The sequence below is a fragment of the Trichosurus vulpecula genome, chromosome 6 (assembly GCF_011100635.1).
Source record: "Trichosurus vulpecula isolate mTriVul1 chromosome 6, mTriVul1.pri, whole genome shotgun sequence".
Taxonomy (NCBI): domain Eukaryota; kingdom Metazoa; phylum Chordata; class Mammalia; order Diprotodontia; family Phalangeridae; genus Trichosurus; species Trichosurus vulpecula.
Window position 1 is genome coordinate 158,743,926 of NC_050578.1, and position 26,541 is coordinate 158,770,466.

A 26,541-nucleotide genomic window follows, 5' to 3' on the forward strand; every position below is an offset into this window, starting at 1 on the left:
TCCCAACTTGTCTTTCTAACCTCATTATATATCTTCTTCTCACACCGCACTCCCGATAAGTTGGTTTTTTCCTGTTCCTCTAACACGGCCCTCCATCTCCTGTTCCCATGCTTTGACACTGGTTTTTCCTTATGCCTTCAAAGCATTCCTTTTTCATCTCTGGTTCAGAGAATGCTCTCTTCCTCCAGGATAGATCAAGTACCACCTTCTACACAAAGCATTTTCTGATCTCATCAGACTTTCTTCCACACTTTTCCTGTAACTACCTTGTACATAATTACCTTCTATTTATTTGTATATATTCACTCTGTATGTTTAAATAGTCTTGCTTTGCCCAATAAAACATAAGTTCCTTGAGGGCAAGGATTGTATCACTTTTCTTTGTATCCCCACTAGCTGACTGACTGATGAAGATCAACTGGCATAACAGAAAGTTTCAACAAATTTAGAAAACAATTTAGTCAGCAAATGAGTCACACATTTTAGTCTAGTGGATAGCCCCAGTCACCACTAGTTTAGAAAATAAACTCTTAATAGATCAAGGGAAGATTATAAACAGGATCACATCAAAACATCAAAGCTAGAAGAGAATACAAACAGTTTTCAAAAAAAGCTTAGCAAGAGACTCAACTAAGCAAAGACATTCTGAGGACACTTAGAAAACGGGAAGACAACAAACAGGAAAAATGGAAAAGATTTGCAAAGATTTTTATGAAAAAAACTTTTCATCATCAAGCCATCATATTTGGATATTAACATCATAGTCCAAGATGAGCTAATAGAAGAAGAAAAGGCATTTAAGAAAACGAAGACAGGAAAAGCAGCTGGATGAATTAGACCAAGTAAAGGAGATTAATGCTGGATGTAACACAATTGTGAAGATATTGAAGGATTAACACACAAATCATTTCAAAGAGGAGAAGATACAAAATTATGGGGAAAAATTTTTGGAACTTATTAATACCAAAAAAGCAATAGATAAAATATCAACAACTGTTCCTACTTTCCCAACTACATGAAATTTTTGAAGAATCACTTATACAAATATATATTTCGAAGAATCATTTATACAAATATATTTATACAATTATACAATAAATTCCTGCCAAAAATGGCTGCTTGAATAGGAGGCAGGCTACCTCCCACATACTTACTCCAGCACTCTTAGGTTTACACCAGACTGAATAATTACCAAACAACTGAAAATTCAATCAATTGAATTCAATTAAATCAACTGAAAAAACTAATTGATTTCTTCCACCACAAGAGGTCAGCCAGAAGCCCAGGGATAAAAGAGCAAGGGGGCACCTCTACCAGAGTCAGTGAAACCAGGGACCTGACACATGGAGCCTAGAAGAAATCTCTGTCTAGAAGCAGCCAGAGCAAAATGCTCCTCTGAGAAAATCTTAGATGACGTGACTAGCACAGTGCTGACGACAGCTGACACCAATCAAGACAACCCAGGCACTAGTCCCCAGCACTCTGTCCAGAGACGCCAGAGGGCCATACAACTGACAATATTCTGAAATTAAAAGATCTAGGGAGGCCTAACCCTAGGAGGTGGAGGTCATCACAGAAACATTAGGAAACCAGGGAAAGAATAGCTGTGGTCTAAACACCGAATCCAAAGTACAGCAAAGGACGAAGCCTGGCCCTGGCACAACACTTTAATTCAGGAACTAAAGTTGGAGATGAGAAAATTAAAGAAAACACAAGCCAGTACCAAAAATTTTTGCAAATCTAATTCCATAGCAATTGTAAGCAGAGCCTAAAAAGAGAAAATTAGATCTTCCATGAAAATATCTAGAAATTCCACAAAATACCTAGAAAAAATAAAGCAAGAAAAAAAATTGAAAAAACAAAAAAGCTCTTCAGAAAGAACTGGAAGAATAAAATCAGAATAGACCAAACAGAAACCAATGACTCCATGAAACAGAAAGAAATATTACAACATCAAAAGACCGCCCCCCCCAGAAAAGATAGATGACATAAAAAACAACTGACCTAGAAACAATGATTTTAAAAAATAAAAAGCTTAAAGATTATATTTCAAAAACTAACATATGAAAACTGCCCAGATTCAGAAGGCAAAGATAAAAAGAATCCATCCATCTCATCCTGAGAATAGCCCCTAAACGAAAAGTTTCAGGAATGCCATAGCCTTCCCCCTCAAAAAAAAAATCCCCCAAAAGAAATAAAGAACTTAAATAGCTGGAGAAATATTAAGTACTCATGACTAGGCCACATCAATGTAACAAAAATGACAACAGTACCAAAACTAATTATAAATAAAATTTTAATACTATACCAAATAAATAACCAAGGGGATAATTCATAGAACTTGATAAAATAATAGCAAAATTCATTTGGAAAAACTAAAGATCTAGAATGTCAAGAGGAATGATGAAAAGAAGTAGGGAGGAATAGGGAATAGCACTTCCACACCTCAAACTATATTGTAAAGCATCAATCATCAAAACTATCTGGTATTAATTAAAAAATAGATATATGGATCAGTGAAACACATTAGACAAGGGAATATCAGAAACAATAGAAGTCAATAACCCAATGTTTGGTAAGTTGCAAACAAATTACCTAGGTAAACAAACTCCTTATTTGATTAAAAAAACTGAGAAATCCGAAGCAGTTTGGCAGAAATTAGGCCAAGACCAACAACAGCTTAAACCATATTCTACAATACATTCTAAACAGGTACTTAACCTTAATATACTTTACTGTAAAAAAGTAAAAAGAGAAACAAATCATATGTCACTCAAAGCTACGAGTAAGAGATATATTCTTCACCAAACGAGATAAAGACAATCCCAGAAAATACAACAGATAAATTTGATTACTTGAAATGGAAAAGTTTCTGCCGAGACAAAATTAACACACTTAGGATAAAAGGAGAAGTGGTTGAATGGAAAAAAAATCTTTGTACCAAGTTCTTCTAGTGAGGGTTGGTATCAAATATATATATAAACAATGAATAAATATATATAAGACTAACAGCCATTCCCCAATAGATAAGTGGTCAAATGATATGAAAAAATAGTTCTCAAAAGAATTTCCATGTTTTAAAAATCACATTAAAGAATATTCAAAATCACATGCAAGAATGTTCCAAATCACTAATAAGACAAATATGAATCAAAACAACCATGAGATTTCGCCTCATCCCCTATAAATTGACAAACAAATGTCAACAGTCAGTAATGGAAGGGTTTTAGAAGAAAGACATACTAAGACACTGTTGGTGGGCTCCTCACTTCCTGACATATACTCTTCAATCCAGTGACACTGGTTCTCTAGCAGCACCATGAACTCCATCTCCTTGTACCAGGCATTCTCTCTGGCTGTCCCCCACACATGGAATGCCCTTCCCTCTCTGGTTTCCTTTAAGTCTCAACTGAAATTCTGCCTTTTACTGAAAGCCTTCCTAACCCCTCCTTAATTCCAGTGCCTTCCTTCTGTCAATTATTTCTTATTTGTCCTATATGTAGCTTGCTTTGTATATATATGTTTGCATATTGTCTCTGCAGTTGGATTGTAAGCACCTTGAGTCTTGCCACTTTTTACATCCCTAGTACCCGGCATATAACAGATTCTTAAAAATTTTTACTAAATGACTAGCAGAGCTGTGAAATAGTATAACCGCGTTAGAAAGCAATTTGGAATTATACAAACAAATTGACTAAGATATCTATAACCTGTGTGTGAGAGATTCATTACTGGGCTCATATTCCAAGGAAACTACTGATAAGATGAAAGCCTCAATTTACTCCAAAATATTTATAGCAGTATTTTTGTGGTAGCAAAGAATTGGAAATAAAGTTGATGCCCCTTAACTGGGAAATGGCTAAACAAAGTGTGGTACATAAATGTAACGGAATATTACTGTGCTGTAAGAAATGATGAATGTGATGGAAACAGAGAAGCATGGAAAAGATCTTCATGAATTGATACAAAGTAAACTAAGTAGAGTCAAGAAAACAATATCTACAGTAACTACAACAAAGTAAATGGACACAACTACACAATAAAAAATCAAAAGTAAATTTCACAAAATTATAAAGATGAGGCAGGCCTCGAATGAAGGGATATGAGAGGACACCTCCAAACCCTGGTTCGCCAGCCCCTCCCTGCCACGTTACATATTGTACATATTTTCAGACTTTTGCAATATACTGATCAGCTGAGTTGATTTTTATTTCTTCTCTAAAAATATTATTTATTCTATGGAATGGCTCTCTGGGAGGGAGAAGGAAAGGACACTTGGGATAACTATGATGATATAAGAAAAAGAAAATAGCAATAAAAATAAAAGGACCGATACAATTGCCTTTTGGGTATAAGTAAGCAGAAAGGATCCCTGCTGTACTAGATCAAACAGTTTCAGTTGTGGGTTTTCTTTTTCAACTCTTAAAATAACAAGGGAGAAATTAAAATTCTCACTAGAGACTGTATTTCATTGAATTTAAAGCAATTTGAAGTGCAAAATGAAGGAACTAAATGAGTTTGGCAACCCATATCAAGATAAAATATTATATTCTGGGACATGCAATCCCAATAGGATGCGTCTCTATATTTTAAGGTGAGGGCAACTAAGTCCTGTTCCATTTTATGCAAAATTAGATTCAGCCTGCAGCAAGTGGAAAGTTGCCAATGCACTCCTAGGCAAAGTTGTCATGCCCTTGAACAGCAGCATTTAGCTGACTTCCTATAACTTTTAATACAGGTATTTTTAAGAAGTTATTCAAAAGAATCAGAATCTTCCTTACCCAGGTGATGCAAGTCGACGTCCCTGTCCCAGACGCAGAGCTTCTCCAAGGGGAGAATTTTCAAGCCGTTGAAACTTCTCTTGGCAGGTTTTCACATAGGAAATTTTTCCAGCAAAATATCCCATTACACAAGCAACTTAATTATAAAGAAACAAATTTGACTCATAATGTGCCTATTGGCCAAAAACTTAAAATAAATAAATAAATAAATACACGTTTTAAAATACACTATAGTTCTAATTATGCTTTTAGTTCAGAGAGGAATATGAAGTCCTAAGAAATAATTCTTCAGGCATTCTAACAAATAAACTTGACATGTTTTTGTATCTCAGACCCATAGACTGATCAAAGAAAATGAAATAACTGAGACTTTTTTTAAAAAAATAAAGCTATTACTTAAAATTAATAAAAGCCTCACTTCACTACAGTGAAATCAATCAACACTGATTTTATGAGTGTTCTAAAAAACAAGATACAGTGGAGAGAGCACTGCAATGAGTCTGAAGACAAGGGTTTTGGTCTTAGTTCTACCATTTATAACAGCTATCTTGGAGAAGTCATTTAAATCATCCATCTCACTTTATTCATATATAAAATGGGAATGATGATGATGATAGTAATACCAAACCTGACTATCTCAATTGCCATTGTGTAAAAGAAGTTTAAGAAAAACAAAACTGTAAAGTACTACATGAAGGCAAAATATTTTTATTCTTTCCACATTTTTATTATTATAAAGTCTACTTAGTACATCTATATAAAATACTTGAGTCTTCAAGTGTGATGGGATTAATTCTTATGAGTAGTTACCAAAGAGCAACATATTGCTCTACAGATATATTGTTTTTCTTTTCATTTCATTTTAAGATTTGGTGCTAATTGAATAGATTTGGTTCATACTACATAAGTGGACCAAATTTTCTAATAGGAGAACATTTCATGAAAAGTATGTTTTATGGATTAAAATGACAACAAATTTAATAATGTTTAAAAGTTCAGTCAGAAGAAAATGCTGCATATTCTTAGAGAATAAGACCCCAACAATATCAACACTAATGATTATTTTATACTTACATACAAGTTTAGGGACAGAACCATATTTAGGGTGACTGGAAAGAATTCCTAAAAATAAAAGAAAAGTAACTTCTCAGTAAGTAACATCCATTTTTGGAGGAGTGGGAGGGAAGAGATACATTTACATAAATGGTACCATGTTTAAGAGGTTTTACGTAACTGTAAGGATTTAAACCAGGATCACATAGAATGCACTATGTAGGAAAATTTAATAATAAAAAAGTTACAAAATTCTATCAAAATGGAAAAAGAGCTCTTTAAGTGATTCACATCGCTACCTGTGTGAGAACTTCAAGCAGCAAAAAAACTGGTGAAATAATAAAGAGTAAAATAATAGGAAATTTGTCTTTAGGGAGTTTCAGGAAAATAATGAAGACGAAAGTTAAACAGTCAGGGGATAGAAAAATTAAATATATAGTATTACATAATAGTAGAAAGTAAGAAATTGTTTTGAGCAGTATAAAGTGCCCTAAAAAACTGGCACTGATAAAAATATAAGAAAATTAGATCTGTTTTGAACATGAAGAATTTTTAAAATGTAAAATATAAAGTTTAAGGCATTCATTTCCCTCAATATACTTTAAAGACCAGAAAAAGTCCAAGAAAAAAACCTCCAAAAGTTTTAAAATGTTCACTGAGGGGAGACCAGCAGTAGGATCACAGCAGCTGCTTTTCAATGCCCCTGCAGGCTCTTGATCTGTTCCTGAAAATACCTTCCTCCTACCCACTCCTAGTCCAGCTCTCACCAAAAGACTTTCTTTATGCCAGAAACACAGTCTAGAAACCAAATAAATTATTAGTTTCTGTCTCCACCAAACTGTCTGTACACCAACAACCTTCCTACTTTCTAGTACTTCTAAATATTCCTTCAAATATCATAGCTCAATCAATGCAATCAACCAACCACTTCCACTGCTGCTGAAGAAAAAGCAAGACCAACACACCTCTCCACCTCCTAGTCCTGATGTCATTACTGGATACTCTCTAGCTATGAGTGCTGGATCTTCCAGGTGCAAAACAGTTATTGTTAATGACAACTATGATGATTATGGGAGAGCTTTAAAGCATAAGTTCCGAGTTCTAGATCTGGTTTTGCCACTAACCTTGAAATTACTAAACTCGATTAAACCAACATTTATTAAGCACTTACTATTTGCCAGGATCTGTGCTAGTCAATGTAGATACCAAGAAAAATGAAAAGGTGCAATCATGGTTCTGGGAATATATGATACATACACAAAAAAATAATAAGTAATTTGAGAAGGGAGAATCCACTAACAACTAAAAGGATTAAGAAAAGCTCTGCCTAGGCAAGAGTACCTAAATTGAGCCCCCATATTTTACACCCAACAGGCCCATAGAGGCAAAATGACTTATCTTTGGTCAAAAAGCTCGTAGTGGCAGGGCCTGCCCTAGAGACTAGAATTAGAGCTTCTCAATCCATGGCTCTTTCCACTAGACTACTTCACCTCTCTCCAATTAGTTTTGTGCACTTTGAGGAAGGGGCTTGTTAACCCAAATGAATTTGTATTTGATGGGATAAGAGATATCCCTGAACAGGGAGGACTTCTAAGTGTTTTTTGCTCCTTTTTTTTTTGTTTTTATTTCCACAAGTTTTTGAGTTACAAATTTTCTCCCCCTCCCTCACCTCCCCTCAAGACAGCATGTAATCTGATATAGGTTCTACATATACCTTCACATAAAACTTATTTGCACAATAGTCAAGTTGTAAAGAATTACAACCAATGGAATGAGCCATGAGAAAGAAGAAACAAAACCAAAAAAGAGCAATGAACAATAAACAATTCAACAAGCAGTGATTAAGCTCTTATGTGCCAGATACTGCTAGTCCCTGAAAATACAATTCCTTCTCTCAAGGAGCTTATAATCTACTAGAGAGAATTATGTACATAGGTAAGCACATACAGGATAAAATACATAAATTTTTTTTTAAAAGTTAGTTAAGGAGGAAGGGTATTAATAGCTGGGATAAGGAAAAAATGTACAGAAGGTGGGGCTTGAGCCGGCAGAGGTGGGAAAGGGCTACATTCCAGACGCTAGTAACAGCTGATAGCAAAGGCATGGGTCTGGAGGGGCCCATTTGCAGAACAGAGATAATGCCAATTTTATTGGAATGCCAAGTGTTAGAACAAGAGTAATAAGGTTGGAACCAGGTTGTAAAGGGCTTTGAGAACCAAACAATTCCTGGCACAATGTAGCATTCTAGATTAGGACTCAAGAGTCAGGAAGACCTGATTTCAATCCTGCCTAGCAAGTCACTATAAAGTGGAGATAAGAGTAGCACCCACTTCATGAAATGAGGTAACATAAGGGGAAAAGAATAGTTATGAATTTATATATAGCACCTACTATGTGCCTGGAGTAGCAATTTAAATCTGAAGATCTTTCCCACCCATTAATAGGCCATGTAACCTGCTTATGTCACAGGCTGCCTATGTTACGTGTGGTGGGAGGAGCTTCCTGACAGGAAAAGGAAGTTATGTCACAGGAAATGGTTAGAGTGAGAGAGAGGGGGTGAGGGTGAGAAAGAGAGAGAGACAGAGAGAGAGAGAGAGAGGAGTGCGAGCAGTTATGGCTGCTAATGGCCGCCCTTGTGATTGTTGGAACTGAACAGCCTGACTTAGCTGTACTGTGAGTTTGTTTTGGGGAAGACCCCTGCAGGGGGTCAGAGAGGTTTTGGGATGGCGAGGCTCCAGGTTGTTACATTTTATGTAAAATGTTTTGGATTCCTTGCTGTTATGATGAAGTGGACTGACTGGATATATGGGGCTTGTGGGATATAGTTCTCTGGTGTCTGAATAAATGGTTTACTTCTCCTACCTTCTATGTGGAGAGTCTTGTATACTTTGTGATACAGAACTACACAGGCATTTTGACAATAATCATCTACATTGTTATTATTCCTTATTGGTACAGCACCAGGCACTGTCCTAAGTGCTTTTTAAAAACATCATCTCATTTGATCCTCACAACAATTCTGTGAAGTAGGTGCTGTCAGTAGGTTAAGTGACTTGCCCAGGGTCACACAGCTAATAAATGCCTAACGCTAAATCAGAGCTCAAATCTTCCCAACTCCAGGGCCGATGCTCCACCCAATGTGCCACCAGTTGCCTATGTAGAATAACGCAAACCTTAAATCAATATATAAATACTAGCTTTTATCATGAGGAGAAGAAAGGAGTATTTCAAAAACCCAGAGAGAAAAGAGGCAGTCAACATTGTTTTAACCAGTGCTTAGCACAAGGCATACATAGCACGTAGTTAAGTGCTTAGAAAATGATTTATCTAACAATTAAATGCAGCAGAGGTTTAAGATGAGGACTGATAAAAGATGATGAGGTTTGGCAATCATAGTTCACTAGCAACAAAAAGACTAGCTTTAGTTAAGCAATGAAACTGTTAAGCCAGATTCCAAAGAGCTGAGAAGTAAAGAAGCACAGAGAAAGGGAGGAAAGATAGAGGAAAACAGCTTGAGGGGACCTCAGGATCTATCTGGTGAAAGAGCAAAGCTGAAAGTGAGAGGATAAAAGGCACATGGAGATGGGTTAGCTTTGGTAACCAGCTACCTTCCCTTTGCCTGGTGAGCCTGGGAATAAAATTAACTGAATCATAATAGCAAGTAGCAAACCACCAATATTCAAACCATATATCTCACTCTTTAGAAGTCTTTTATAGCTGAGGATACTAAGGGCTAGTGGGAAGTGACTTACTCAAGGTCACACAGCTAAAAAAAGCAGTATAAATATGAGGTATGGTTAACAACTACCCTTCTGTATGTGTCTGTATTAAATGCTGATGTTAAATGTTAATCTCAAGTTCCAGAACTTATTTAGGGCCTACTTACTGAACAAAATAAATTTCTTTTATCTTCTATTTTTAGACTAGATAACACCACTAGGTCTAGCATTTATTAACAGTTTCTTGCCTTTGAAAATAGTTTCCTTGCAGAAGGAAGATCATAGGGAAGCATGAACATACAGGGTAGCTTTGAAAGTGTGAACTTCAATTACAGGTTCTAAAAGAAAGGGCGGCAGTATATAACAGAGACCTGAAGTTTTCCGTATAATTCCCCTTTTCTGTTATATTATGTATATGAAAACACTCATTTTTTTTTCAGTTTAAGGGGAGAATAAAAATAAACCAAAAAAAAAAAAGAAGAAAATAATTCTGTTGCTGTTGTATAAATGGAAATCAGGATGTAAGTTTTTTTTTTACTATGTTGGAAATACAATGCTGGAATTTATTAAGAACTTAATCAGTGTCTTCGCATTTAAAAATTAAGCAAGCATTCAATATGAATACCTCTCTCTACTGATATCCAAAAGAGAAGGGTGAGTCAATAACTAAGATTAACTTAATGATATTTTTTTAAAGGAAGGGAATACACATTTATATAGTGCCTACTACATGCAGGCACTGAGTGAAGTGCTTTTTACAAATATCATCTCATTTGAGCCTTACAACAGCCCCGTGAAGTAGGTGCTGTTATTATCCCCAATAGTTGAGAAATCTAAGGCAAAGATAAAATGATTTACCCAGGGCCACACAGCTAGTAAATTTCTAAGGCCAGGTTTGAACTCAGAGCTTCCTGCTTCCAGGCCCAGAGCTTTATCCTGTGCTATCTAGCTGCCTCATTTCACTATCATGAACAAAAATGCTGCCAACTTTGCAGTGCTAAAATTAAGAGTATTACAGAAAAAGCATTATGGCCATATAAAAATGAAGGCAAATAATATATATTAAAAATTAAAATTCATCTTAGTTATTGACTTGCTCGAATTACTCTTAATAGAAATCAAAGTTGTATATTATCGGATGTACCCGCCGTATTGAATGTTCAATCTAATAAAGGGCTGGGAAAAGAGGTGAAGGTCTTTGCATAAATGAATGATGTGAAACCAAAAAGGCATACATAAATTTTTTAAAAATTAAGTATAAATCCAAACATTCAATATTTACCTTTAGCAATTAATCCCTGAGTAACCAGCATACTTGTTGCAGAAAAGGGAACAGCTGTAGGGGAGGAAAGAACAATTCATCAACACAAAAGAAATTGCAAAGATTTTTACTCTTAGGACGGTTAGTTAAAAAAGTTAGTAAGAGTTAAAATTATTAACTTTTAGACCTTTTTAAAAAGAGTGAAGTGAGCAGAACTAGGATTCAGTAACCACACAGTGAAGACAATTTTTAAAGACTTTACAAACTTTCCCCCCTACTTAACAGTATTTTATTTTTTTCCAGTTACATGTAGTTTTCAACATTCATTCTCCTAAGTTTTTGAGTTCCAAGTTTTCCTCTCTCCCTGAGTCCCCTCTCCCTGCCCAAGACAGCAAGTAATCTGATACAGGTTATACATGTATAATCATGTTAAACATATTTCCACATTAATCATGTTGTAAAAGAGAATCAGAACAAAAAGGAAAAATCAGAAAGAAAATAGAAAACAACAAAAAGTTAAAATAGTCTGCTTCAATCTGCTTTCAAATTCCATAGTTCTTCCTCTGGATGGAGATAGCATTTTCCATCATGAGTCTTTTGGAATTGTCTTGGATCATTATATTTCTGAGAAGAGCTAAGTTTATCATAGTTGATCACCATAAAATGTTGCTGTTACTATGCACAACGTTCTCCTGGTTCTGCTCACTTCACTCAGCATCAGTTCATCTAAGTCTTTCCAGTTTTTTTTTTAAATCTGCCTACTCATCATTTCAATAATATTCCATTACATTCATATACCACAACTTGTTCAGCCATTCCCTAAGTGATGGGCATCCCTTCAATTTTGAATTCTTTGCCACTACAAAACTAGCTGCTATAAATATTTTTGTACATGTGCGTCCTTTTCCTTTATGATCTCTTTGGGATACAGACCTAGTAGCGGTATTGCTGGATCAGTTTTATAGCCCTTTGGGCCCAGTTCCAAATTGCGCCCCAGGATGGTTGGAGCAATTCACAACTCCACCAGTGCTGCATTAGTGTTCCAATTTTCCCACATCTTCACTAACATTTATTATTTTCCTTTTTTGTCTATATTAGCCAATCTGATAGGTGTGAGGTGGTGCCTCAGAGTTGTTTTAATTTGTATTTCTCTAATCAACAGAGATTTAAAGTATTTTTTCATATGACTATAGACAGCTTAAATTTCTTTATCTGAAAACTACCTGTTCATATCATTTGACCATTTATCAATTAGGGGAGGACTTGAATAAATTTAACTCAGTTCTCTATATATTTGAGAAATGAAGCCTTTATTACAGACAATGGCTGTAAAAATTCTTTCCCAGCTTTCTATTTTCCTTCTAATCTTGGTTGCGTTGGTTTTTTTTGTGCAAAAACTGTTTTAATGCAATCAAAATGATCCATTTTGCATTTCCTAACGTTCTCTATCTCGTTTGGTCATAATTTCTTCCCTTCTCCATAGATTTGACAGGCAAACTATTCCTTGCTCTCTAATCTGCTTATGGTATCACCCTTTACATCTAAATCATATACCCATTTTGACCTTATCTTGGTATAGGGTGTGAGATGTTGGTCTATGCCTAGTTTCTGCCCTACTATTTTCCAGTTTTCAATGCAGTTTTTGCCAAATAATGAGTTCTTATACCAGAAGCTGGAGTCTTTGGTTTTATCAAACAGTAGATAACTATAGTCATTGACTACTCTGTCTTGTGTACCTAACCTATTCCACTGATCCACCACTTTATTTTTTTTCTTTGTTTTTTGGAGGGGGGAAGGCATGGCAATTGGGGTTAAGTGACTTGCCCAAGGTCACACAGCTAGTTAGTGTGTCAAGCATCTGAGGCCGGACTTGAACTCAGGTCCTCCTGACTCCAGAACTGGTGCTCTACTCACTTTGCCACCTAGCTTCCCCCACCATTCTATTTCTTAGTCAGTACCAAATAGTTTTGATGATTGCCAGTTTATTACAATATAGTTTCAGATCTAGTATGGCTAGGCCACCTTCCTTTGCATTTTTTTCCTATTAATTCCCTTGATATTCTTGACCTTTTGTTCTTTCATATGAATTTTACTTTTCTAGCTCTATAAAATAATTTTTTGATAGTTTGGTACAGCACTAAATAAGTAAATTAATTTAGGTAAAATTATAATTTTTATTATATTAGCTCTGCCTACCCATGAACAATTGATATTTTTCCAATTGTTCAGATCTGACTTTATTTGTGTGAAGTATTTTGTAATTGTGTTCATAAAATTCCTGGGTTTGTCTTGGCAGGTAGACCCCCAAACACTTTATACTGTCCACAATTATTTTAAATGGAATTTCTCTATCTTATAAACTTTGATCAATACAATGACTAACCATGACTCCAGAGATAATGAATAATTCCCACCTCCTGAAAGAGGCGATAGATTGAAAAAACAGAATGAGATATACAATTTTGGACATGGATAACATGGAATTTCTTTTGCTTAGTTATATATTTTAATAATACTCAATACCTTTTCAAATTATAGACTTAGCATTGGGCACTGAGAGGTGAAGGGACCTCTGAAGAAGGGGTGCTGATCTGCACTCATAGAAACAGTCTCTTCAAGAGTTAACATCAATGAAATCATTGATGCAAACAACAATAAAATATATATATAGTTTATGTACTATCTGTATGTGGGCATGTACATATAATCAATCTACTTTATATATGACTTTACTGGATACTACTTTATAGAAACACTTATTAGTAGGATCAATAAGTTAAAGCAAACTCAAAATAAAAACTATTTCTATGCTGTCAGATTAAAACTCTTTCTTTTAAGAATAACTTTTTTGAGTATCAGACATACAGAAAAAAAATTCTGAGGGGGGGAGTCCAATGAATTTCTAAGGAATCGCATGAAATTACATCGCTCAATTGGATATTTCCATCTTCAACATCCCCCCAAAATGGTCACCCAATTTCTACCTTAAGTTTTCTAGTGACAAGAAATATACTATCTTAAATTTTTTTTAATGAACAAAAATTGATTCGCTTTCTCCTAACCCCATCCTTGCAATGAAAAAAAGAAAAAGAAAACTCTCGTAACAAATACACCTGGTCAAACAAAAACAAATTCCTGCAGTAGCCATGTCCAAATAAATTGTATCTCATTCTGCACCAAATCCATACCTCTCTATCAGGAGGAGGGCAGCTTGCTTCATCACTGATCTCTGGAATTATGGCTGAAAGCATTACCATCTGAGATACTCACTGGCATTGGGGACAGCTCTAATTTCAAAGAAGTTTTTCCCTATATTGAGCAAAAATTTAATCCTCTACAGTAACCACCCAATGGCCAGAGGCATTCTGGGGCCAAGCAGAATGAGTCTAATAACTCTTCCACGTGATAATTCATAACTATATGAAAATAGCATATCTTGTCTTCTCCATGCTAAATAGCCTAAGTTTCTTACTGATTTTCAGCTTGAGGAAGATTTTACAATGTAAACCCCATATACTTGTTGGTTTTTCCTTGGTTTACTTTCCCATTCATTCTAAAAAAAAAACAAAAACATTTTATGGATTAAAACTGTCATTCCCCCAGAAGTAGATCCTAAAGTCAGTATATGTGTGTGTATACACACACACACACACATATACACATACACACACATATTGAGCATATGTATAAGATCATAGATATAAAATTAGAAGGGACCTTAAAGGCTGCCTGGTCCAAGCCCCTCATTATACAGATAAGGAGGACTGGCATACACCTGTGCAGAGAGAGATATGCATCATGATGGATAGTGGGTTGACCTCATAGGCAAGAAGACCTGGGCTCAAGCCCCACATCTGACACAGACTGGCAGTGCGACCCTGGGCAAGTCATATAACTTCTGGGTGCCCCCAGGAAACTCTGTAGAATTTACCTTGCAAAGCAGGAGCTGATTTGCATCATTCAAGGGAGTTTTCTCCTACACCTGTGAAATCACATGTCTGACCACTCAAAACAACAAAGAAGCCTATGTATACACACACACACACACACACCCCTATCTCTATATGTATATACAAATGGTCTTCATCCTCAGCTGAAGATTCTGTTAATTAATAAGTGTAGGTCAATGTATAACCAGGAGCCCCCTTCTCAATCTTTATGTATAAAAGGCTCTTTTTAAATGTTGAAAATGATCCACTCTCACCATTTAATGCACAAGTTAACAATAAGGTACAGATTATGTTATCAAGCATTTATTATACACTTACTATTAAGCACTGGAGATAGAAAGACAAAAATGAAAGTCCCTGCCCTCAAGAAACTTATATTCTAAGGGGCTTTAGGTGGCACAGTGAGTAAAGCACCAGCCCTGGAGTCAGGAGGATGAGAGTTCAAATCTGGCCTCAGACACCTGACACACTTACTAGCTGTGTGACCTTGGGCAAGTCACTTAACCTCAATTGCCCTGTCTTTTCCCATTTCAAAAAAAGAAAACATATTCTAAAGGAGGATACAACCGTGTGTGTGTGTGTGTGTGTGTGTGTGTGTGTGTGTGTGTATGTATACACACACACACACACATACACATATACGCCCACATACACATAACACAGTATACACAAAATGAAGACAATTAGTTTAAGGAGAAGATGCACTACCAATTGGGGGCATGTGCACAAGAAGAAAGTGTAAAGAAGAAATGAAGAAATCAGGCAGTTTCATGAAGAAATTGGTGCTGAGTTGCATCTTAAAGTTAAAGGAAACCAGGGATTCCAAGACATAGGTGAGGGGGGAGTGTATTCTAGAGATTGGGGAGACTAGCTTAAAGGAATGGATAAGTATTTGTGGAAGGTCAAAATGGTGCAGTTATGTGTAAGATGACTGGAAATGTAGGAAGGGGATAGGTTATGAAGAAATCTTTTTATCCATACATTTCTTTTGATGACATCCTTTACACCAGGTCTGAGTCTTTGTTTTTAAAGTGAAAAAGCCTTCTCATGTCATTCTCCATTAGTCTTTAGTTGATCCTCAATTTCAGTTCTGAGATTTTGTTCCATGATTCATACAACACTAGAATAACACTGGTATTTTTAAAATGAGCCTTTAATAAAAGGATCTTTTAAAAATATGATTTTAAAATATATCTAACTAAAACCAAAAACTACCACTATATGCAATGGGGGAAATACTAGAAGCATTCCCAATAAATACAGTAGTAAAGCAAAGGTCTAACTTTTTAGCTGATGCTACTTGACATAGTTCAAGAAATAAGCTAGCAACAGCATGAAGAGACGGAAATTAAGGCAAGATGGGTAGAAAGAACACAAAACTATTCCTATTAGCTGATGTGACAGATTACTTAGAAAACCCAAGAGAATCAGTCAAGAAAGTAATGGAGATTTTCCAATAGCTTCAGTAATGTAATAGGAAACAAAATAAGCCCACAAAAATCAACAACATTTCTATGTAACAGTAACAAAATACATGAGGAAATAGTGAAAAGGGAAGTTGCATTCAGAATAAATTTAAAATGCACAAAATATCTAAGAGTTAGTCCACCAAGGCACAGTCAAGTCCAGTATAGACAGAATTATAAATTATTTACTGAAGAAATAAAGGATGATAAATAACTAGAAGAATTTTCAGTGCTCATCATGGTTGAGCCATATCAATATAATAAACATATTACCTAGATTAGATTTGGATTTAATGCTATACCAAAAAATCAAAGGGATGTTTCATCAAGCTAGTCAAAACAACAAATTTTATTAGGAGGGGCAGGATCTACAGCTTCAAAGGAAATAATGAAGGGGAAAAAAGTAGAAATGAACAGAGAATAGCATGTCTAACTCAATTTATACTATAAAGTAGTAATAATCAAAACTACTTGGTACTGGTTAAAAGAAAAAAGCAAAGCAGATTAGCAGAACAGATTAGATAGGAAGACTCAGAAACAATGAAACATATTGACCCAGTGTTCACAGAGTCCAAGAATGTAAATTACCTGTGGAAGAGTTCCCTATTTGACAAGACTTCCTGGAAAAACTGGAAAGCAATTTGGCAGAAATTAGGATTAGAACAAGATCTTACGCCATATATCATCATAAGCTCAAAGTGGTCAGTGACCTAAGTATATCTTGAAATAAAAGTCAGGGGAAAAGATCAGATGCTTTTTCCATAGCTATAGCTATAAAAAAAACAAAAGGGGATATCTAGATAACCAAAGAAGGGACAAAGGTGATCACAAAAGAGAAACAGGTAACTTAATTTACATGAAATTGAAAAGCTTTTACATATACAAAAGAATTCCAAACAATATAAGGAAGGAAGGATGGGGCGGGTGGGGAGGAAACCTCTTCACCAAGTACCTCTGATAAAGATCTGTTAGCCAAGGGTACATAGGGAACTAAAACAAATATTTAACATTTTCCATAATAGAGATGTGGTCAGCAGATCAAACAATTCTCAAAAGAATTGCTAGTAAATTTAAAAACGACAACAAATACCAAACTAGTAACAACTATATGAAAAAAAATGCTCCAAAGCACTAATAGGAGAGATGTAAATCAAAGTATTTTTGAGGTTTTACTGCATACCCAACAAATTGGCAAAGATGACAAAAGATGGGAATAGTCAGTATTGGAGGGGTTGTGGGAAATGAGGCATTTTAAAGACTGTTGGTAGAGTTTTGAACTGGTCTAACTATTCAAGAAAACAATTTATTATGTGGAAAAAAGTGACAGAAATGTTGATAGAAAAGCTCACTAAAATAAGGAGGGAGAAGGAGAAAGGGGAAGGAGGAAAGGAATGGGGAGGAGAAGAACGAGGCTGCCGTACTGGTGTCTGCGGTGATGGCAGCAAAGGAGAAAGAATCCAACCATAGATAGTTACTATGGGGTAGAGAAGATCTGGGTTCATACTCAGTAGACAGTGTAGTTATAAAAACCACTCTTAAAGAAAAATGTCAGATAGTCAAAAAGCCCAAAAATAATTTTTGGAAAAGTTTTTACTTTAAAAATCAAATAAGAGAGACTGAGTAAAACTTAGGGGAAAAAAAAATAAGAGCACCCAAGAAAATGAATTGGGGAATGGCTAAACAAGTTGTGGTATATGACTGCGATGGAATACTACCATGCTGTAAGAAATGATGAGCTAGTTGATTTTAGAAAAAGATGGAAAGACCTGCGTGAAATGACAAAGAGTAAAATGAACATTGTGCACAGTAACAGGAATGTTGTTCTAAGAGCAACTTTGAATGACTGTCATTTTGAGTGTTATAAATATTCAAATCAACTACAAAGACCTATAAAGGAAGATATTATCCACATCCAGAGAAAAACCTAATAAAAAGAAGTATGTATAGTATGGTCTTACATACACATACATTTTTGTGTCTAATGGTAGCCTTCTCTCAGGCAGGGTGGGGAAGGAAGGAGAAAAAAAAAGTACACGGCAGAGAAAACTTAGAAGGAAGCACAGAAAATCCATGTAGCTTTGAAAATGATATGCAGCATTGGTTTCACATTGAATTCTCTTTTTATATTGTATTGTGTACCTGAAAATGTTTTTTTAAAGTGTAGTGAGAAGCCAGAGTAGCTGGATCTATGTCTTAAAAGTCTCATGGCACATTTTTTTATTGGATTCAAAAAGTGACTCTATACATATGGGTGGCAAGGAGAAAGTTAAGAGATAAATTCCTTATTTCTGTTATATAATACTTCTGTTGAAAATTATGTTGACTCAGTTACCCATTGTTCCCAGCCCTGCTTATTAAACAGTGTTGGGGGGAGGCCCTGGTGAGGAAGGAGACACCCAGTCTACAGTTTTTATATCAGCTGCTCTTTGTCATGTACCCTCTACCTGCAAAGTGACATGTTCTTGCTACCTTGGGGAGGAACTGAGATGCTGGAATTTCTTTTGCTGAAGTGGACCTATCTAAATGGTCTTAAAGTTATCTATAAAAGCTGTCCCCACCTTGATGCCATTGCTGATCTTCAGTGATAAGCCCAACAATGTACTGCTCCCTTGATGTATTTATAATAAAATCCTTTTAATTCTCTTTTAAAAAATGTTCTTTTTTTGGTCTTTCTTAATTTAAGTTCAAAATGAATAAAAACTTAAAAAATAAAGCTAGTAACATAGATATACAGGTCAGTAGCTACAAAATTCCTATTGCCATTTTAAAATAATACTTTATTATTATTTTAAAAAATTATTTCAACACCTTTAGGATCTATCTTCCCATTCCTCAGAAAATTTAAGAATCACCTTGTAGCACCCACACAAAATTATACTTCCTCCAGCATGGATTTCCTTTGTGTATATTTGATGTAAGCCAGTTACTTTTCCTATCTTAATTTTCTCCAATGCTATTTCCAATTCCTCTATTAGCACTCCCAGGGCTGTGAGGTTAAGAGTACAAATGTGGTGGTGGTTCTACTGTCACAGAATCACAGAATTTAAGATTTGGCAGTAAGCCTTGCTAGATCTAGTAGGTACAATTACATTCATAGCATTCCCCTCATACTTATTTATTCAGTAAGCTTTTCAAAAGACGAAATGAGGTTAGTCTGCAATGACCAGTGCTCAATAAAGCCATGCTGGCTTTTAGTAATTACCACTTCCCTTTCTACATATTTGCCAACTCTCTTTAATGATCTGTTTTAGAGTTTTCTGAGGAATTAAGAGTCAAGGTCAATGACTTATAGTTTGCAGATTCTGTTCTAAAAATTTTCTTTTCTGAAAACCAGGGCATTTGCCTTTCACCAATCTTATATCACACCTCTCTCATCATTCTTGATCTTTCAAATATCTCAGTGGCTCAGCAGTCACATCTGCCAGGTCTTTCATTACTCATGAATTCATCTGGGCCAGATGACTTAAATTCATCAAGGAGAGGTAGGTGCTTTTATTATAGTCCTGTTGATCTTGGCTCTTAGATGATGAAAGTTTAGGAACAGGTGCTGGATGAAATCTTTATTGTTAAAACAAAATCTCTGCAGGTTTTTTTCCATCCTTGTTTGCTGTCTGTCCAATTTCATCCTTAAATTTCCTCAGAATGACATTGCTTAGTTAGACCTCTTACTGGGCCATTTAAAGATTGCTTTTTCACACTATGGCTTCTGAATGTCTTATACTATCAATAATACCTCCATCCTTCTCTAAGATTCTGTAAACACAGAGGACTGAGAACTATTTTCTTTATCCTTTGTTTCACCAACTGCTATATTAAAAAACTAATCACTAAGAGGCTCTATGTTTAGCTATGCTAGTCCTTCAAAAGCATAAAGTCTGTTGCCAGGGCTACTCAAAACATTTCCAGAACAATAACATTCCTATTATTCCCACACAACATAGTCTCTGTTCCAGTCTGGACATCTTCCTTTGAATGTGATATTGTCATTGTCATTTCTTACCTCCCCTCCACTTCCAACTTTATCTATATGTGGTCTTCCCCTATTAGAACTTAAGCTCCTTGAGGGCAGGAACTACTTTGTTGGCTGGTATTTGTATAATCAGTGTTTAGTATAGTCTCTGGCACATAGTACATAAATGGTCATTCATTCCAGGTCAATGCCTTCCTTAATAATACTTTGATGTGAAATTCTCTTTTCTCTATTCTGTAGATCTAGAGGCCACTTGAGTGCCACCTCTTCAATGAGGTCTCCTCCAAATACTTCAAGCCAAACTAATCCATCCCTTTTCTAAAGGCCCAATCCACTTCCTACAGTAGCCACTACAACATAGTTTAGCACTTAACCATCCTGTTCATCTTTTCATGAGCTTTATGTTCACAACTCACATTATACACCTCTTAAAAGGAGTATATTACATAGCACTTTTATGACACTCTAACAACTAATAATACAGTGCCTTGTCTAATTCCTCATATTGCTATTTTGTATTTGTACCTAACTTGTCACGTATTTTTGCTTAGTCTCCTTCACAAGGTAGTATTTTTAGGTCAGAGGTGACAATTACATCTTGTAATTAACAGGCTCTTTTGTGAAACAGATTCCTGCCAACTATTCACCTCTCTCTTCTCTGATTATTCCAGGTTTTATAACCCCTAGATGCTTGTTTTGTGGCATTCTCCCCTGAAAACACTGCCATTGTAACAAATAAGCGTAGTCTAACTAGACAAACTCAGGACTTAATTTGAACAAAATTATACAAAACACTCTACAAAAATAAAGACTTAAATAATTGGAAAGACACTTATTTATGGATGAACCGTAAAAATGTAATAAAAATGACAATCCTACACAAACTAACTTACAGATTACTGCCTTCCAGGACAAGAAGCATAGAGTTATTTTATTATTATTATTATCATAATAAAATGAGACATCTTAAAAGTGCTTTAATATAGTGCCTGGAACATAGTAGGTGCTATATAAATGTTTATTCCCTTCCTGATCATAATTAGCATTTATATTGTACTTTAAGGTTTGCAAAGCACTTTACCAATATTATCTCACTTCATCCCCAAGAGAACCCTGCGAGGCAGGTGATATTATTATCCCCATTTTACAAATGAGGAAATTGATGCAAGTACTGTTTGAGGTGGAATTTGAAGTCTTTCCTCCTGACTCAAAGTTCAACTAGGCCATGTGTGACCTACCTGCCTTGTAGAACTAGATAAAATAATGAAATTTGTCTGGAAGAACAAAAAGATAAAAAATTTCAACAGAGATAGTGGAAAAAGAAAAATGAAAGGTGCCTTAAACTGTAATATAAATCAGTAATGATAAAAATTATTTGGTAATGGTTAACAAATAGGTAAGATGATCAAGGAACTGACTAGATAAGCAAGACCCAGAAGCCATCCAACCTAGTAGCATAGTATGTGACAAACTGAAAGATACAACTGGATGAAGACTCATCATTCCTGAAAAAAAACAAAAACATAAAGTAGTCTGGCAGAAATTAGGCTTAGATCATCTTACATCTCTGTATCAATTTCCCCCCCAAAATAGATTTTGTATATAAACATCACTATCATTTTAAATACTAAATAGCAGATGAAAAAATGACTTCTAAAATTGTAACAAGATTTATTATTAACAAGGTATAAGAAAGTATGAGTTAATTAATTTTATTATACTTATTAATAAAACAGTCAAAATTACTAAGTCCTGAAATACCACCAGGAAATAATTATGCTAATTAAACTATTAAAAAATTTACCTCTTCACTAGCTCTTCAGCAAGAACTGCACAAAAAAAAAAAACCAAGAACTGCACAAAAGTGTAAGAAACTCTGTTTTGATAACACTGATCTTTTCGGACACTATAATTATTGCTTAAAATACAATAAATAACTTGACTTACATCTGTACCAGAAGCTCTCTCGATTACATTCAGCAAAGACTCTTCTTTCCTCTTCTGTTGGAATGTAATCCATTCCTATGTCTTTTTATCAAAGTTAAAAAAACAAACAATAAAAAAACCTGTAAGAAAAAAACTCTAAATTTTGACAGCACTTATTCTTCAATGACACAACTAAAATACGTAGAAAGTACTTTTTCAACTTTGGACAAGTTTCTATTTCAAGTATGTCTTAAGCTTACTGTCACTCAAGACCAAGAAAAGTTAACTACAGAAAGTTTAAGCATTTATAAATATTCAATAAATATTTACTAGGGAGTGGTGGTGAGACTTCTGCATTCTGCTCTGTCCCAAAATCAGTCCTTCCACTCATCTTTCCTGTTATAAGAGAATTGTATTAGAAGGTTAAGGAATACCATAAAATCAAAAGATATTGATTCATAAACATATGACATCACAAAAACAACTATCAAGACGGGTAAAAAAAAAGTTTTGTTGAGTAGGGTGAAGTTATTCCCTTATTAAAATACTATGTCTATAAAATTGCACCATAAAATTGCACCAAGGATGAAATCTTGCAACTTCACAAATACTTCATCTGTGTTGCCTTTGCAATTGTGCAAAACCAAAGAGAATGTTTATTTTACTAAAGTTGATTTATTTCACATAATTCTATGGAAAATTCAAATTCATGCCAATTCCTCACAAAATATTGGTGCTAGAAGCAATCTCAGGGGGGCAGCTAGATGGCTCAGTGGATAGAGTGCTGGGTCTAGACTCAAGAAGACCAGAATTCAAATCCAGCCTCAGATAACTTACTAGCTGTGTGACCTTGGGTGAATCTTTTAACCTCTGTTTGCCTTGATCAATTGGAGAAGGAAATAGCAAAGCACTCTAGTATCTTTGTCAAGAAAACCACAGACAGCACTGGCATGCTATGGTTACAGGGGTCATTAAGAACAGGACAAGACCAAATAACAAAGAGAAGATCTTATTAGACACCATGTACTCTAACCTCTTCATTTTATTGATGAAGAAATTGAGGCGGAGGTACATACTTATTTGCCCAAGGTCACACAAAGGAAAAATTAAGGGGTCCCTAAACTGTAATATAAAGCAATACAATATAAAATAATAATCAAAGTTATTTGGCACTGGTTAACAGAAAAGATGACCAGTGGAACAGATTATATAACCAAGACCCAGAGGCCATCCAAAACAGTAGTATAGTATTTGATAAAGGGTAGGACACAACTCCAAGATAAAGATTCTCCGTTTCCGGAAAAAAAAAAAATGTAAAGCAGTCTGACAGGCATTAGGTTTAGATCATCTTATCCCTCTGTATCAGTTTCTCAAAACGTTTTTGCATGCAAAAATACTAATATTGCGTGATAAACGAGACACCTACTAAAATTATGCCAAAATTTATTACTTATAATTTATGCCAATTATAATTGGTGGAACTTGGATTCAACTCCAGGTTCTTCTATCTCCAAATCAACTCCAGGTTCTTCTATCTCCAAATCTAATGTCCTTTCCTCTACACAAGAAGCAGGGGTGATCATAAAATACTAGTCTTCTTCTTGGTGCAAAAAAAAAAAAAAGAAAAAAAAAGGATTCCTTGGAAAAAATGCAATGACACAGATTTCATTTCTTTCTACTTATTCAAATTCATCATCAAATTCAAATATATTTTCAAATCCGATGCTCTACAGAAAATTCCTGCTTTTCAACATTACGATGTTGGAGCAGCCCTCCTACATTATGGAATTTTTTAAAAGTTAAGTTTTTAAAAAGGTTAGCAACAACCTGACACAGAAGACAGACCCGTGAGTCCAAAAAACCTAACTTCAACTCCTAACCGACACAAACGGGCTCCGTGAGCCTAGGTAAATCATTTGAACTTCTCGGTGCCCTTGAGCTGAAGAGCAAGGTGCAGGCCTGTATTGGTAGTTTTCTCATGTGGAGCTCCCTACAGAAATAAAATCATAAATCTGAGTTAAAAACAAAACCAAACAAACTTCAGGACCGCAAACGTTTCCTCTGCATTTTAGTCTAGCTAGCACTCTAGAGGCACTCGGACAGCATTAGCTTCTGACCCCTCCCCCCAAAAAAGGAAGACAATACGTAGGTTGCTGAGCCCATCGAGAGACAATCCATTCAACCTTTAAAATGCAGGTGGCAAAAAAGGTTAAATTACACACTATGTCCCAAAAGACAGAGAAAAAACAAAGCAGGCGACCCTCCCCACCCCGCCCCCAAATGGGCTTCCCACCGCCCGGGGCACAGGCGGCCCCCCCCCCCAAATTCCTGGACCCCCCACACACCACCCCGGGCAGGAACCGGGGCTGGACCCCGGGCAGTAGCCCAGTCCCGCGGATGAATGGGGGGGTGGGGTGGAAGGTCACAGCTTCTCAGAATGGGGCTTCTCAGCCCCGGAGGCCTTGGGTTTCCTCGAGGTTCCCCGGCAGGCCGTGCCCCCCACCCTTTCTGGGGCAGGAAGGCCCCTCACCCACCTCCCGGCAGCGGCTGCGGCAGCAGCAAAAGCGCACGCGAGCCCCCCCAAGCTGCGGGAGGGAGGCAGGGAGAAAGGGAGGAAGGGAGGGGACGAGGGGATGGGCTGGGGGGCGGGGCTGGCGCTACGCGAAAGCGAGGCCGGAAAAAGGCGCGCGAGGCCGACAGAGGGGGAGGAGTGGGCACTCAGCGTTTACGCTGAGGGACAGTGACCCGGATGCTTACTCGTAAGCAGGGAGCAGGAAATGACCTCAAGACTTCTCCGCCAACCACCGCCTCCCTCTACCACTCACGCGCATACACACGCTGGCTTTGGTTGGGAATCTACTTTAGTCCCACCTCTTTCCCCGCCTCCTTCCCCCATCTCCTGTCCTCCCCTCACTACGCTTGCGCGCGGCGAACCGCGTCCGGCTTCCGAGTTCTAGTGAGCGATACGTCCCTCTCCACCTCCTGGTTTGGAATTGAACTTTTGCCCTTTGTGACCTATCTTTTCTTAAAACCTAACTGAAATGCTGAGCGGGCAAAACACGACAATTCTAGAACCTTCCTGAGCGTTGCGCGCGTCGTATTCTTGCGGTGGGACGCGTAGGAGCCCATCAACATTCAAAGGGTGGGGAGGAAGAAAAGAGATTTTAAAAGGAATCCTTTTGTTGCCTTTCATCTTGTTTTCTAAAATCCATACGTTTTTCATTTGCGCTGTCCACACCCTAATCCAGGTTCCATCCAACAGTATGTCCTTTGCATGCATCCCCATAGACCCTAGTAACACATGGGGCAAAGGCATGCAACGTGGTAATAGAACAGAGGACCTGGATGCTAGAGCCACCCAGTAGCTGATGACATTAGGCCAGTCAACACCTCTCTGGGAAGTCAGCTGCTTTATCAGTAAGTATGAGGACTGGACCAATATGATCTCCAAGGTCCTTTCTATTTCTTAATTATATGATGAAACTCACTAATTCATTCAATGGGCATTTATTAAATACCTACAAGGTGCTTAATAATGTGCACTGTAGAAACAAAAACCAAACAATCCCTGGGGAAGTAAAAGTATGAACCTTGCATCACCCTCTCAAGTTAAAAGAAGTAAGTCCTGAGATGATTACTCCATAACATTTTTTCACTGTGTTACTTTTACTCCCCTTATTTCTTCAAGGTAGGATACATATGCATGAATGTTGTCATGTAGGTTAGGTGGGCTGTCTAAATGTGGCTTATCAAGAGGGAAAAGTAGATGTCTCTGGAATATCTCCCAACCTTCTCCAAAGGAGATTATGATTCCTTCCTGGAGAGGAGCAGGAGATTGGAGCCACTAAGTTCTCTTGTTTTGCTCTCGGAGAGGGGATACCAGACTAGAATTTATCTGCACATACACCTCTCCCACGTTTTGCTAGTCTAGAGGAAATAATTTTTAGGTTCAAATCTAGTTACTCTCATTTAACAGGGAAAGTGGTCTCCAAGCTATATCTGAAGGCTTTACTCTTTTCCCACTAAAAGATAGTTATGAAAAAACCATCACAAATCGTGAATAAAACCCACTTATCCAAGGCAACAGGAAACAAATCAGAGAAGTTCTACAGACAACAATATACCAGACAATACAGAGTGAGTGAGCTCTTCCACTGGAAACAAGATAGCTCAACCAAGAGAGTCCCCAATGTTACCCAGGAAGAAATACACCAAAGTCACTAGTGTAGCATGCTGGAAATTAGGGACATATTGAGCTACTGGCTCTTGTATATTGGCTTTTTCCCAGAGTCTTTCTTTCCCTCCAGGGGCCTCTCCCTGAACAGAGCCTGGAATGGTATGTGTCCATTCTTGAAGGTAGGTGCTGAAGACAAAGGATCTCTCCTGTCCCAAACTCTCATCAACTCTGCCCCTCA

At 36.6% G+C, this 26,541-nt stretch overlaps 1 protein-coding gene across 7 annotated transcripts in view; it reads right to left on the reverse strand.

The window, feature by feature from the left end:
* OCIAD1 (OCIA domain containing 1) overlaps window positions 1-24,763 on the reverse strand; it is a 39,282-nt gene extending 14,519 nt beyond the window's left edge. Inside the window, exons 1-7 of one of the 7 annotated variants that reach the window (XM_036762875.1) lie at window positions 24,472-24,617; window positions 23,994-24,116; window positions 22,457-22,522; window positions 22,148-22,228; window positions 10,836-10,889; window positions 5,856-5,903; window positions 4,782-4,917 (exon numbers count right to left, since the gene is read on the reverse strand). In XM_036762875.1, coding sequence (XP_036618770.1) covers window positions 4,782-4,917; window positions 5,856-5,903; window positions 10,836-10,889; window positions 22,148-22,228; window positions 22,457-22,517 — 380 coding nt within the window. In that variant the 5' untranslated portion in view covers window positions 22,518-22,522; window positions 23,994-24,116; window positions 24,472-24,617. Of the gene's footprint in view, window positions 1-4,781; window positions 4,918-5,855; window positions 5,904-10,835; window positions 10,890-21,618; window positions 21,706-22,147; window positions 22,229-22,456; window positions 22,523-23,953; window positions 24,223-24,471 lie in introns of those variants that run through there. The other 6 variants (XM_036762872.1, XM_036762871.1, XM_036762874.1 and 3 more) reach the window with 6 other exon arrangements.
* Between the last annotated feature and the right edge of the window lie 1,778 nt (window positions 24,764-26,541).